Here is a 14,506-nt window from a genome sequence, read left to right as displayed (position 1 = left end):
TTCTTTTAGTCTAACAATAAGAAATCCCTTTGTCTGATTCAAATTCCTGAGGATAAGACCATGGAATTGGTGCTTCTAACGTATAAGGACACTTGAAAAGCAGCACTCCCAATATTGACATTTAGAGGTAGGACTGCCGACTCTCCTTCCTGACTCCTTACCTCTAAAAATATAAATATACATGTACGTTTGCACATAAATCTACATGTCATTGGACTTACGGGGCAAGTCTGCATAGTCCATCAGGAACTCTAGCCGTTCACTTGCATCTCTAAGTTGCCTCCGGAGTTTGAACACCGTGACATCACTGGATTTCTTTAAGAATTCAATGAGGAATACCAGCTCCTCAGTGTTGGCAGGAATTTCACTGACTTTGTCTGCAATGGTGCTGTACTGATTGCAAATGCTACAGAGAGAGGAACAGCCATCATCATCTCTACCATCTAAAATCACTTTCTTTTAAGACTTATGCTAAACAGGTATAATTCTCATCTGGAGACTAGAACAATGGTTTCCAACTTTTCTCTACCTGCAGATCTGTGATAGGTAATATTCATGTGCACACCACACCTCAAGAATACAAACAATAGTAAAGGAAATAACATCTCATAGGTTTTAAGCCCTTTACTATGTGCCATGCCCTATTCTAATCAGTGAATATATATATATGTATATATTATGTATACATACATAATATATACATAATATATACATATCTGTGTATATATATATACACACATTATATATATATATATATATATATATATATATATATATATATATATTAAACTTCACAACAATTCTAAGGGGTAGGGACTGTTATTATCAACATTTTATAATGGAAGAAAGTAAGGCTGAGTAACTCTGTCCAAAGCAACATGCTGTGGAGGTGTCAGGGACAAGATGTGACCCTGGCTCAAACGATTCCAAAGCTTGTACTCTTAACAGATATGCCATGGGTAGAATCCAGATTTAGACCCAAACAACAAGAATACCACCACCACCACCAGCAATAGCAATTCCTTGAATTTTACGCTGAAGTAGAACACTAAACGAATGGTAATCACTACTGTTTATAGTATGTCAGCAAGTTTATCCTCATGTGCTAGAGGTAGTTCCTGGTTGGCAAAGAGAAAGTGACATTCAACCACTGGGACCACTAGACCTAACTGCCTGCTTCCCAAACACAAGACTATGAGAAAGGACGCTATCTTTTTTTTCAAAGTTTATTTATTTTGAGAGAGAGCGAGTGAGCAGGGGAAGGGCAGAAAGAAAGAGGGAGAGAACCCCAAGCAGGCTCTCACAAACTGAGATGACCTGAGCAGAAACCAAGAGGCAGGTGCTTAACCTACTGAGCCACCCAGGTGCCCCAAGAAAGGATGCTATTTAAGGATAATTTGAATGTCCCTAACTTATGCAAAAGCCAGCGATGACCATCATCAGTATTTTAATTATAATTAGGAACAAACTGCCTGTAATACATCCATGCCTAGCACATAGTAGCCCTCAAGAAATGCTAGCAATAGCTATCATAATTTTTATTAGTAATTGATTATTACATGTTGACATTCATGCATTATAAAAACCACTCGTTCCAATATTTTCAGTCCTCAATATTCCTTCTTTTGTTGTTTTTGTTTTTTCAATTGAAGTATAGTTGACACTCACTATTCCTTCTTAATGTATAGAGACCCCTCCATAGTGAAGCTAATTACATCAAACTGAAGAAAAAATGATTAAAACATCTTTGCAGACACTTCCAGGATCTTAAAAATGAATTTCTACACAATTTAGAAACTTTCTGCAGAGAAAAATTATCTACTGTACTACATAGGCTCAATATTACATAGTATTTTCCACTTCTTGGACTCAGAGCCACATTACACGTCCCAGCCTCCTTTGCATTTTTAGTTGGGTATTCTAACAGTAAGCTTGGGCTACCATAACAAAACATCACATACTGGATGGCTTAAAAAACAGGAAATTATTCTCTCACAGTTCTTAGAGGCTGGGAAGTCCAAGGTCAAAGTACCGACCAATTTGGTTCCTAGTGAAGGCTTTCTTTCTGGCTTGCAGACAGCTGCCTTCTCACTGTGTCCTCATGTGGGGAGAGGCAGAAAGAGCTCTGGTGCCTCCTCCTCTTCCTACACGGGCAACAGCCCTATCGGATTAGGATCCCATCCTTATGACGTCATTTAACCTCATCATCTCCTTCAAGGCCTAGGCTTCAAATACAGCCACACACTGGGCACTAGTGTTTTTGCTACAGGCTGAATGTTTGTGTGCCCCCAAAATCCTTATGTTAAAACCTATTCTCTAATGTGATGGTATTTGGAGGTGGCCTTTGGAAGGTAAATAGGTCATGAGAGCTATGCCCTCATATATGGGTTTAGTGCTCTGATAAGAAAGACCCCAGATGGTTGGTCTCCCAGCCTCTTAGCATCTTTCCCTCTTCTGGGAACTACACCCTAAGTCTTGGGGTACCCCCACCCCAAATTCACACGGTTCACATAGGGCAGACATCCACCCCAGAGATGGGACTGCCACCCGATCTAAGCCATCTTCTTCACCATGGCATTTGGTTCAGTGCTGCACAAAAGACCCAAGTCAGGCTAGTGTCACACAGGCCAGGACTTTTTGAGGTAACTGGAAAGACAGAAACCACTGACCCCTCTGGATGGGAACCAGGGAGGATGTAAGCCTGGAACTGCTGGGCCCACAAACGGGAGAAACCCTGAGAGAGAATGAAAGCCCAGTAGAGGGAGAGAGACTGCATCCTAATTGTAGTGTTGATGGCCTGAAGCTAGCAATTCCTCAACTTTTCAACACGTGAGACCCAAATTACCTTTTCCACTTTGGCCAACCTGTCTGGGCTTCTATTCCTTAGAACCAAAAATGTTTGGACTAATATATAGTCATCAGTGAAATGAAGGTATGACATAGAGCTTAATTAAGACCAAATGACAGAATCCTCAGATCTGTACAGCAGAAGCCTGCATAGGAGTGGTTCTAGGGGGATGCCTGTAAGCACCCTGTGTCTCTGAAAATGTACTACATGGCCAGGGAGAGGACCTCTGATGGCCAAACCCAAGAGGCAGCATCTCCCTGACGATGCCTCCAAGGAAGCAAACACTGAGAGATCAGAGATGGCTAGCTGCAGGGTGCTTTCCACACTCCTGTTCCAAGCCCCATGTAGTTTTTTCCCTACTGATCACCTTCTAGCCTGAACCTGAATTCCCTGCCACCCTCACTCTGGGGCAAAAACAACTTGAGCTAGAAGTTCTGTCTGGTCATTAATAGAAGGTGCAAGTTTTGTCCACTTTTCTATTCTCCCGTTCATGCCAAATACTGTTGTTACTTCTCTACCCACAATCATGATACCTGGTATTGGTGTGCCGGTTTACATCCACTTGGAATTGAATCAGACGGTCTTTCAAATTTTGGGCTCGCTCACACAGGTCATAATTCAGGGTCATGGTGTCAAGGCAGAACATGGCCAAAGGCACGGTAATGTGCATGGAGGCAATTTCATTTCTCCGCTTTTTTATGCTACTGATCCTCTGTAGAAAGGAGCACAGTCAGTAGCTTGATTTGCCTTTAGCCTCCCTGCTTTTGCCCCAGCCTCACCCCCAGCCAACCCAGTCCAATGTTGAGCACAGCACAATGTATTGAAATACACTGACTACTCATTGGACTGTCTGCAGCACACGTCTCCAAGATATATATCAAATTACTTTCCCTACCGTCACAAAATCCTCGATATCGTGATTTTCTTTCAGGAACGCAGTGATGCTTTGTTCAGCCGTGTTATCCAATAAGTCATCGTATTTTTTGTATACATTTAAGTACCTTCCATAATCGAAGAGTGTAAAATCAGACAAGCAAATGCAGGTCACCAAATCAGATTAGGCAGAGGGGAAAATGAAGACATAAATATAGTAAAAATTAGCCTTAGCTAGGAAAGGGAAATAAAACGTTGCAAAAGGTACAGTGAACTGGGAATTCAGAACTTTGGCTTCAAACTCCAATCTTGCCACTTCTTAGCTATATGAACTTAGACAAGATATTTCTCTTTTTTTCCAAATATCAGTATCTTTAAAGTAGAAATAGTAACACCTCATAGGATTGCTGTAAAGCTTACCTACAATAATATACATACAAAGCAACAAATGCTTTGCCCAACATATTAGCTCCTATCCTTTCTTCGAGTTCTAAAACCCTATGTCTAAATTTTAAGATGAAAATTTGGAACTAATGAACCTAACATCTATGGGATAAATTTAGTTTTCTGCTCTGTCATATCATGCAAAAATAGCTGGACAGTTTCTCCCAAATTGGAGGAGGATGTGTTTGGGATGTTCTGACTTAAAATACGTTTGAATTAAGGATGCCTGGCTCACGGAGTCAGTAGAACGTGTGACTCTGGATCTTGGGGTTGTGAGTTTGAGTACCACATTGGATGTAGGGATAACTTAAAAATAAGACCTTTTTTAAAAAAAGTTTGAATTAAAATAAGAAGGTATTAAGTAAGCAGAATTAATTTTGGGGCCACAGTGGTATACTTCCAAGAGTTGGCCAACACTTCAGAGATTCTAAATGTTTATTATTTTTACTTATTTTGAGGAGAGAGGAGGAGGGGCAGAGAGAGAAAGGAAGAGAGAGAAAATCCCAAGCAGGCTCCATGCTGTCAGTGCAGAGCCCGACACAGGGCTCGAACTCACAAATTGTGAAATCATGCGCTGAGCTGAAATCAAGAGTCGGACGTTTAACTAAACCACCCAGGTGCCCCAACACTTCAGAGAGTCTAAACCTGAGATACAATCTGAGGAGCAGTCAGTCCAAAGCTGTCAGTCCAGAAAGACAAACTGTGTCAGACTTCAAGAACAGGGAGAACAGAGGTTTCAAATAGATGTCCCCAAATCAAACTCATAAGGGTAGAGCTTCCAAATCTGAATTTATGATTCTCAGACTAGATCAGAAGTAGTTCTCAACTGAGGGCGATTTGACCACTCAGGGGGCATTTGGCCATGTCTGGGCATGATTTTGGTTGTGGGAAGATGGGTATAGGCCAGGGATGATGCTAAACATCCTACCATGCACAGCAGCTCCTCACAATACAGGATTTTCTGGTATAAAATGTTGACAGAGCTGCAGTCAGGAAACCCATATATCCTGGTTTTCCTGGGACAGCTTAGATTTACACTTGTTGTACCATGGTAATTGTTAATACCTCTTCACTCTCAAAGTGTCTCAGTTTGGAAGCAGTATTATATAAATGATCACCCTAAACTAGGGACTGCTCACATGAGCAACTGTGAGATATTCTATAGTATGATGATTTTAAGTTTATTTATTTTGAGATAAAAGGAAGGGGGGAGGGGCAGAGAGAGAGAGAGAGAGAGAGAGACAATTCCAAGCAGGCTCTGCACTGTCAGTGCGGAGCCCATTACGGGGCTCAAACCCATGAACCGTGAGATCATGACCTGAGCTGAAACCAAGAGTCAGACCCTTAACCGACTGAGCCACCCAGGTGCCCTCCTACAGTACAATGATTAAGGAGCATTCAGATAACTTGTCCTCAATTTCCTTTAATTCCTAAGTCCAAAAGCTCTGAAAACAGAAAGTTGCTTCAAAATTCATTTGATAGCAAAAGCTGGTGTAAACCAATGTGAGGCTACTTGTGTGAATAGTCATATTTTTCACTACAGAAATATCAATAGATTTAATGAAGGGGTGTGACCTGAGATCTTGCTGAAGCTGCATCATAATATCTGAAATATGCATTATGTTACTTTGCTAAAATCCAGCAATTTCTAAATGCCAAAACTTATCTGGCCTTGCAGCTTTCAGATAGTGGAGGCACACCTGTAATTGAATTCTGGTTCTTTTATTTGATGTATAACATTGGGAAAGTTTCCTCATCTGTAAGATGGGGATAAATAGTAATTCCAATATAAGTGTTGGCTGTTCTTACTACAGATGTGTTTTGGGTGCATGGGAACAGCGATTATTTATTTGATGACAAACAAACCAATGCCAAAATGTCTAAGTTACAACTAAACCCACTTACTTGCGGGGGCCGACTTGATTTTTCTGAAATACCTCGAAGGTTTGATTCACAAAATCAGAAACCAGTTTTTCTTCAGCGTTAATGGTTCCAAGAATCAGATTATATCCTTTCAACTCCGGGAACAGGATAGATTCCACCTAAAGGATTAGAAACCACTTTTATTTTATTTTATTTTATTTTATTTTATTTTTAATTTTTTTTTCAACGTTTTTTATTTATTTTTGGGACAGAGAGAGACAGAGCATGAATGGGGGAGGGGCAGAGAGAGAGAATCGGAAACAGGCTCCAGGCTCCGAGCCATCAGCCCAGAGCCTGACGCGGGGCTCGAACTCACGGACCGCGAGATCGTGACCTGGCTGAAGTCGGATGCTTAACCGACTGCGCCACCCAGGCGCCCCAGAAACCACTTTTATGTAGTGACACATCCACAAGACACAGGAAGGGAAATGGTACCAAAAGGTAAAATCTTCTGCAATGGACTCCCTTCCAGAGACACCAGTTGCATTGACACTTGTTTCCCCTTGGATAGTGCCAGGATCACCCTCCTGGTCCCTTTACCTCTATCCTCTCTTCTCTCCCTCTTGGGTTACTCATCTTTCCCTGCCCCTTTCAAGTCTCCTGTCCCTGGAGAGTCCCCTGGGCCTCTAGTTAGGATGTTAAGTTTCCCTGCTTAAAGCCCACATTCTGAACTCTTCCCACTCAGCACAACTGTAACGAAATAATGTATAATGAGCCGTTTTAGGTTTGTCATGGGATATAAATACCATGAGGGCCTGGATCGTGTCTGACTTCTTCACTATTGTGAAGAGTTCAACAAGAGCTTGGCACATAGTGGGGCGCCTGTGTGGCTCAGTCGATTGAGCATCTGACTTCGGCTCAGGTCATGATCTCACAGTTTGTGGGTTCCAGCCCTGTGTTGGGCTCTGTGCTGACAGCTTAGAGTCTGGAGCCTGCTTCAGATTCTGTGTCTTTCTCTCTCTGCCCCTCCCCCACTCAGGCGTGCTCTCTCTCTCTCTCCCTCTCTTAAAAATAAACATTAAAAAAAATTTTTTTTTTTTTTAATTTTTTTTTCCAACGTTTTTAATTTATTTTTGGGACAGAGAGAGACAGAGCATGAATGGGGGAGGGGCAGAGAGAGAGGGAGACACAGAATCGGAAACAGGCTCCAGGCTCCGAGCCATGAGCCCAGAGCTTGACGCGGGGCTCGAACTCACGGACCGTGAGATCGTGACCTGGCTGAAGTCGGACGCTTAACCGACTGCGCCACCCAGGCGCCCCTAAAAAAAAATTTTTTTTGAAGAGCTTGGCACATAGTAAGTGCTCAGTAAATATGGTGTGACTGAATGAGTATTATAGTGGTGGCTCCCTGTCCCCCTGATCAGCTTTTACTAATGAAGTTATTGGAGACATGGGTTCTAAATCTGATTCTGCTGCTAATTGACCATGTGACCTGAGCTAAGCTACTTCTCTCTGAACTTCCATTTTCTCCCCTGAAGAAAAGGAGAGACACTAGATTCTTCTCTCAGATCAGAGGGGGAAAAAAGTCTATAGCTAGAACAGTATCTTTTCTGATAATTCAAGTACTCCTTTTTTTTAAAGTTTATTTATTTTTGAGAGAGAGAAAACATGAGTAGGGGAGGGGCAGAGAGAGAGAGAGAGAGAGAGAGAGAATCCCAAGCAGATTCCACACTGTCAGTGCAGAACCTGATGTGAGGCTTGATCTCAAGAATCGTGAGATCATGACCTGAGCTGAAATCATGAGTTGGAGTCTTAACCGAATGAGTCACCCAGGCACCCCAAGTACTCCAACTTCTAAATGGCATGTGTGTATCCCTGGGAAATGTTCTCGCTTGCATGATTCAAGAAGACTGCCAAGTCCGTGCTGGGTACCCAATGTCCTCCCTAAGAAAGCTTATGGTGATGGGTCCCAGAAAAGACTGTCAGAGTGCTCTACTTGGTTACAGCAATTATACACCATGGATGAGAATACACTGATTTAGAAAGAGGGAAAGCCCAGTGCAAATGGTCTGTATCCTCCTTCTTTGGACAATTCTAAGGTTTTTAAGCCAGCAGAGGAACAAACAGCTTCTTTGCTGTGGCCATGCTGCAGACAGTGGAGGAGTGATCCTTCTCCAAGGAGATGGAGGATAGGGCATTGGTCAAGCATATGGATGAAATGATTTAGGGAGGGGTGCCTGGGTGGCTCAGTTAAACGTCCAATTTCAGCTCAGGACATGATCTCACAGTTCGGGAGTTCGAGCCCTGTGTCAGACTCTCTGCTGTCAGTGCAGAGCCCACTTCTGATCCTGTCTCCCTCTCTGTCTGCCTGTCTCTCTCTCTCTCAAAAATAAACATTACAAAAAAAAAAAAAAAGAAAAAGATATGGTTTAGGGACACACAACTGGTACATCCAGGCCACTCAACAGATCACATGTGGACAGCATAAGGGATTGTTTCTTGAGAAGTCTTCAGTCAAAAGAGGAAGTAATGCCTTTTATTGCCCTTTAAATGTGGCAGGTTCTCCCATGCTCCGTAGTAGTCTGTAAAACTGAGCTGAGATCAATGGTGCCCTTCCCAGGTAATCACTCTTACAATCTTCTTATCTCCATGGCTCTCTGATCCCTGACTTCCTGGTCTTGTCATCACCCTCAGTGCTTATGCCTGCACACTTCTCCAAGTTTGGGATTTCCCTGGCACTCTGAGTGAGAAAAGTCTCCCATCAGGAAGACTCCATAGTAATGTGTGTGTGTGTATCTGTGTGTGTATTCCTGATTACGAAAGTAATGTCTTGACATGGCTGCTAATGCTGATTTTTTTCCTTGCTGCATTTTTAGTTTTAGAAAACCCTTCCTTATTTCACCCCACCTCATTTTATTTATGCCGCTCATTCACCTCTTTTCATTTCAATCAGTATTACAACATCTATGTCTTAATTTTTTTGCCAAGACAAATACTTTCTAATATGTACTTTGCTTTCCTTTAGTAACTTTCTCATAGGTAGGCTTCCCTTCTATACCTTGAAACTTATTTTCAAAACTTCATGCTGACATTTTTCCCAACTTAAAAAAATTTATGTTTAAGGGAAACTGTGTGGCTTGTTTGGTAGGGCATGCATGTAACTCTTGGTCTCAGGACAGTGATTTTGAGCCCTACATTGGGTGTAAAGATTACTTTAAAATAAAACTTCCAAAATAAATAAAATGAGGGACATCTGGGTGGCTCAGTCAGTTAAGCATTCATCTCTTAATTTTGGCTCAGGTCATGATCTCACAGTTTGTCAGTTTGAGCTCCACGCCGGACTCTGCCCAGACAGTATGGACCCTGCCTGGGATTCTCTCTCTCACTCTCTCAAAATAAATAAACACTTAAACAATAAAAATAAATGAAATAATATTTATGTTCAACCATAAAAAAGGCAGGAAAGGTAGGGATTAGGGGTAATGTCCATCTGTTGCAGTTCTTAGATATACTTATTAGATACTCAACCTGAGGGGCTATTCTTTTAAAGTTTCAATACCCAGTTCATGAGGCACCTGGGGCACCAGTTCATGGGGCACTCAGTTTCAATACCCAGTTCATGGGGCACCCAGTCACTGTTTCAAAAACAATAAATTGTGTTTCATAAATAAATAAATAAAACAGTTGTGTTTCAAAAACAATAAACATTAAAAATAATTTAAGTTTTGGGGTGCCTGGGTGACTCAGTCAGTTAAGCGTCCAACTTTGGCTCAGGTCATGATCTCACGGTTCATGGTTCAAGCCCTGTGTCGGGCTCTGTGCTGACAGCTCAGAGCCTGGAGCCTGCTTCAGATTGTATCTCCCTCTCTCTGCCCCTCCCCTGATCGTGCTCTGTATCTCTCTGTTTCTCAAAAATGAATAAATATTAAAAAACTAAAAAAAAAAAAATTTAAGTTTCAATACCCAGTTCAGAGACAGAATCGTGTGAGGAGTTTGACACAGGAGCCAGTGCTGTGGGCATGTCTAGATAGAGAATGCTGAGACTGGGCTGCTTTTTCTCACAGTCTGATGAAGTCATTGGCATTCACTTGGGCCTAGCTTTCAAACCTGGTACACGCTATAACCTGTGACTACATCTTCTTGCCATGGGAATCCACTAAATTCCACCACCCCTGCTGGGTGTTTGCAGGAGCGACCACATGAGCCCTTGGCTCTCCCGGCCCAGCTGCTTGCAAACATTGCTAATCAAGATCAGTGAAAGAGAACTTGAGTGGTATGTATTTTATCTGTCCCCAAGCCCCACACTTATCCTTCCAAATTACAGGGTCTTCTCTTTCATTTCCTTTCTAGGGATATCAATTGTAGGAGAGTTGCCCACTGTTTCTTTCCCTTCCACACACCCAGTTTTCTTGTTAACTAGGCTTGGTTGGGTTCGAAACCCCAAATTTAGAGTTATCTGGTGAAATCGACTAGAGCATTTTGGCCTCACATGCTTCCCTACAACAAACACCAAACTCTACTCTTGAGCTCTTGGAACCCTCTAAGCATAGGACTGCAAAGAAAAGAGTACTTAAGAGTACCTAAGCATCACACATAATGCCTGGGCAATGAGGGAGGGGGAGAAAAATAGAGAAAAACACCCCATGGCTCCCTTTCCTGTGTGGCTCTGGACACTGGCCTTCTTGCCACTTCAGCCACCCAGAGGGAGTACAGAGTACAGAAGAGTCACACTCATGTGGGTGATCCTGCCCAGCACTAAAAGTCTGCTACGTGTCTGGAATATGATTACCAATCCCATCCTGGAAAGGAAGCTGGAAAGGTCTTGGATCAGGAAGAGAAGCTTCAATCTCTCCCCTTGATGTCTTCAGTGGTTAAACAAATGCAACTTCAAGAACTAAATTAGGTATCATTTCATGAAGATTCTTGGTGAGTTCATGGCGTTGCTCCATCGTGGATTGTCAACCCAAGTTGGTTACGGCTTGGGACACATCTGTCCCTTTGAAGTTGGCGTCATGTTGAGGAAAAGAGGAACTCTACTTGCTGACAAAATAATTCTTAAAAAAATTTTTTTAATGTTTATTTTGAGAGAGACAGAGAGACAGCATGCATGTAAGCAGGGAAGGGGCAGATAGGGGGATAGAGGATCCGAAGTGGGCTCTGTACTCACAACAGAGCTGGACGCGGAGCTTGAACTCATGAACCATGAGATCATGACCTGAGCTGAAGTTGGACGCTTACCGGACTGAGCCACCCAGGCGCCCCATTAATGCTTGTATTAGAAGCACAATTCTCTAATGCGTGGACATTTCTTTATGGCCCAAATCTTCTGTCTGGGGTCACGGGAGGCATACTCAGGATTGAGCTCTCAAAATAAAAACTCTTCTGACTACCTTGTACAAACAGTCACTTTAAATATATTTTATTCGATAAGTAAATAAAACTATAAATGAGTAAGTCAGTACTATACCTTGGGGATCTCCCTAGAGTTTTTAATAATTTCCAAGAAAGAATTGTGTATTAATTCCCAGCAGTCATCAAAAGATGGATTAAAGATGATAATGGGTTCATGGACTTCAAGTTTGATCATGATTAGCTGAGGTATGAAGAACTCCATCTCTTGGTAGGGCTCCTTGTAATCATTCCCATCCTTCAGGAGATATAAGATATGGCAGTTGTCACAAGATGGGGCCTTCCAGAATCAAAGGAGTGATTTTTACCCATTCACAGTATTACATGAATACCAGAAAAGGAAATGCAGGGTACCAGGCACTGTTCATGTTCACATAAGGTCTGGGTATGGCTTAGCCCACCCTGAGCTTATCCACTCCCCCATTCCAGAAGTTTTAATTCAGTATATTTTCTTTGCTTAGATATTCCTGCATTAATTATTTCCAAATCCTTCCCACCCTTCAAAATTCAGCTCAAAAGTCCCTGCTCTAGGAAGCTTCTCTGTTCTCTAGCAAGATATAATCTCTTTCACTTCTGAACTTATGTGTTTCTATTTCCTTCATGCTATTTTAGCTTTCTCTGTTGCAGAGATTTATAGGTACATCTTATTTTCTCTACTCTAACCTCAAGGGCAGGATCTGTCTGAACCCTGTACTTCCTCTGAAATCTCCAAGGTAGCATTTAATACATAGCTGATGCTCAATAAAAATCTGTTGACAGAATCCAAAAACATAAATAGTTATCTGTATACCTCAAATGGAGCTAATGAGTGTATAGTCTATTTTAAACACTCAAAATGTCAACACTCCTACAACAGAAATATTGGCATGGAGATATCTACAATTCCCTATGAGGGTAGTAATAGGAGATACCTCTCATAAACTACCCTGCCTAATGAAATTGTCACAGGGTAGCTGGAAAGTATTTGCCTAAGTCAGTGATATTAGACATCTCTAGATCTGTTTAAGGATGATTGATAAACATTTGCTGAATAGCTACCATGTATCAAATACCCATAAATCTCCCCTTCTTTCAGACATATAAAGATTTAACTTTTCCCTTTGTGGGGAATTTTAGAGTGGGATTTGTTCCACATCTGAGCCTCTTCTGCTTTAGCAAAGTGGATGATTACAGTGACATCTATTGATTGGTCCTTGCTACAAAGCTAACATCACAGTCTAAATTCAGCAACATTGGCTTCTATACTTTTTTTGAGCAAAAGGACAATTGTTCATCTTTACTTCATTTGTAAAAATACTTAGAACTTAACCTTTTATAAGCAGGCAATTATATATTTTTATTACTCCTTTTTAAGGTAAAATGTGCACGTGGCATAAAATGTAAACAAACCTTGGTCCATAGGTTATCTAAGTTTAGGGGATGCTATGCTCTTTTGAAATCCAAGGCTTAGTGTTTTTAGCTTTTATTTTGACTTCACTGAAGTAGTTTCATGAAGAAAGTTATTAATTAGGTCAACAAAGCCTTTTGTTTTCAGAGATGCCCCTTCAAAGACCAAAGAACCAAAAGCCAATGTTTGCAATGATACACACAACACTCCTTAAATATCAAGCCAAAGATTGATAACAAAATTTTTTCAACTCCTTCCTTCACAGAGGATGAAAAAGTGACCCCATTCCCTCTTATAGGAGGTATGAATTCCATTTTATTCTATCTTCTTTCAATTTTTGTAACAACTTCTCCACTTCTGGAGATCTTTGGCAATTTGGTATAGGCAATTACCTCAGGAAAGCTTGCTGTGACTCACAAAATTCATTTTCATGAACTAATGTAGCTGAAGACCTACATGATGGAATTCTGATTCTGTCTTGGTTGTTTCCCCTCAAAGGGCCTACTGCTGGTCCCCTACATACCTTGTGTATCATGAAAAAGGAGACGAGGTCCTCGAGAGACTTAATGACCAAGTCCCTCAGCTGGAGGGACATGAAGGAAGCAACAGAAGCAAAATATTCCTCAATGTTATGAGAGGAGTCATAGTCACTCTTGGGAGCAAAATGGACCCACTGCTCCTTCTGTGAGATGAACAGCTGGGCACAGGTGGGGATCCACCTGTGAAAAAAGAAGGGCAGAGAAGTAAGAAGCTCTTATGAGCTCGGAGAAATCCTATCAGATGTTCCCCACTCTCTGTAACAAGGAAGGTGGCTCATTCCCCACTAAGCAGCTTTCCAAATCGGTACTTTCATATCCCTGGCCACCTCCCCGGCCAACGCCTCTTTCCTGGAAAGAAAGTAGTAAGATTTGAATTGAGAGACTATTCATCCAAAGGCACAAGGGATGCTGGTGGCATGTCCTGCTCAAAGAGTCTCTAGTTTCTTCACTATAATCAGAGATTGGGGTGAAGGGGCATAAAGAAATGGAATGTTCTGTCCAACTTCTCTCCCTGGCAAATGCCTGGCCTCTGATTCAGACTTTATAGGGGGAAAGAGAGGAAGAGGAGAAAAAGAAGAAAACTTAAGAGAAACTCCAGTGTGGTGATAGTTGCTCAGAGGTTGAGAGTGAAAATAAGAAAAGAAAAAGAAAAAATGGATGTCTCATTGTTCTTTCTTCCTACTTCCCCCAATTTTTAATTCCCAGTGGGAACCACTGGCCTTTTCATCCTATCACATCTCTTTTATGATTGCTAGGAAGGTGCTACTCTAACAATCAGAGAAGTACTAGTAACAGCCAGAGTTGTAAAGACAATAATTATGATATTTATCAAGCAGCTACTATGTACTATGGCATATACATTTTCTCTGATAATAAAAACCCACTGGTCAGTATTACCACCATCATTTTACATAAGGGGGTTTCTCTAGCTCTGGACATCATCCTGCATGCATTTGCAAAGGGAAAAGGAATAGTCTAAGTGACTGAAAACTCTCTAACCCTGGAATCTTGCAGCTGTTTATCTGGGCCACCTGAACACAAGTTATTCAAACTCAAGTCATGTAACTTAGCAAGACCTCACAGATTTCAGAGGGAGGGTAAGGAAGTGGTAGCCCAACAAAGAATGGTAATGAGAGTTTCAAA

The 14,506-nt window shown here is 41.6% G+C and overlaps 1 protein-coding gene across 3 annotated transcripts in view; it reads right to left on the bottom strand.

The window, feature by feature from the left end:
- DNAH3 (dynein axonemal heavy chain 3) overlaps window positions 1-14,506 on the bottom strand; it is a 170,553-nt gene that overhangs the window by 132,490 nt on the left and 23,557 nt on the right. For all 3 annotated transcript variants that reach the window (XR_009256448.1, XM_058710216.1, XM_058710217.1), the window contains 6 exons: window positions 13,348-13,543; window positions 11,496-11,675; window positions 6,071-6,207; window positions 3,744-3,849; window positions 3,382-3,560; window positions 222-406 (listed from right to left, as the gene is read on the bottom strand). Coding sequence is in view for 2 of the 3 variants with exons in the window: in XM_058710216.1 (XP_058566199.1) it covers window positions 222-406; window positions 3,382-3,560; window positions 3,744-3,849; window positions 6,071-6,207; window positions 11,496-11,675; window positions 13,348-13,543 (983 nt within the window). In the remaining variant the exon portion in view is untranslated. The remainder of the gene's footprint in view (window positions 1-221; window positions 407-3,381; window positions 3,561-3,743; window positions 3,850-6,070; window positions 6,208-11,495; window positions 11,676-13,347; window positions 13,544-14,506) is intronic.

Source organism: Neofelis nebulosa, chromosome 18, assembly GCF_028018385.1.
Source record: "Neofelis nebulosa isolate mNeoNeb1 chromosome 18, mNeoNeb1.pri, whole genome shotgun sequence".
In the NCBI taxonomy this organism is placed as follows: domain Eukaryota; kingdom Metazoa; phylum Chordata; class Mammalia; order Carnivora; family Felidae; genus Neofelis; species Neofelis nebulosa.
This window is presented reverse-complemented; position numbering and strand designations above follow the sequence as displayed.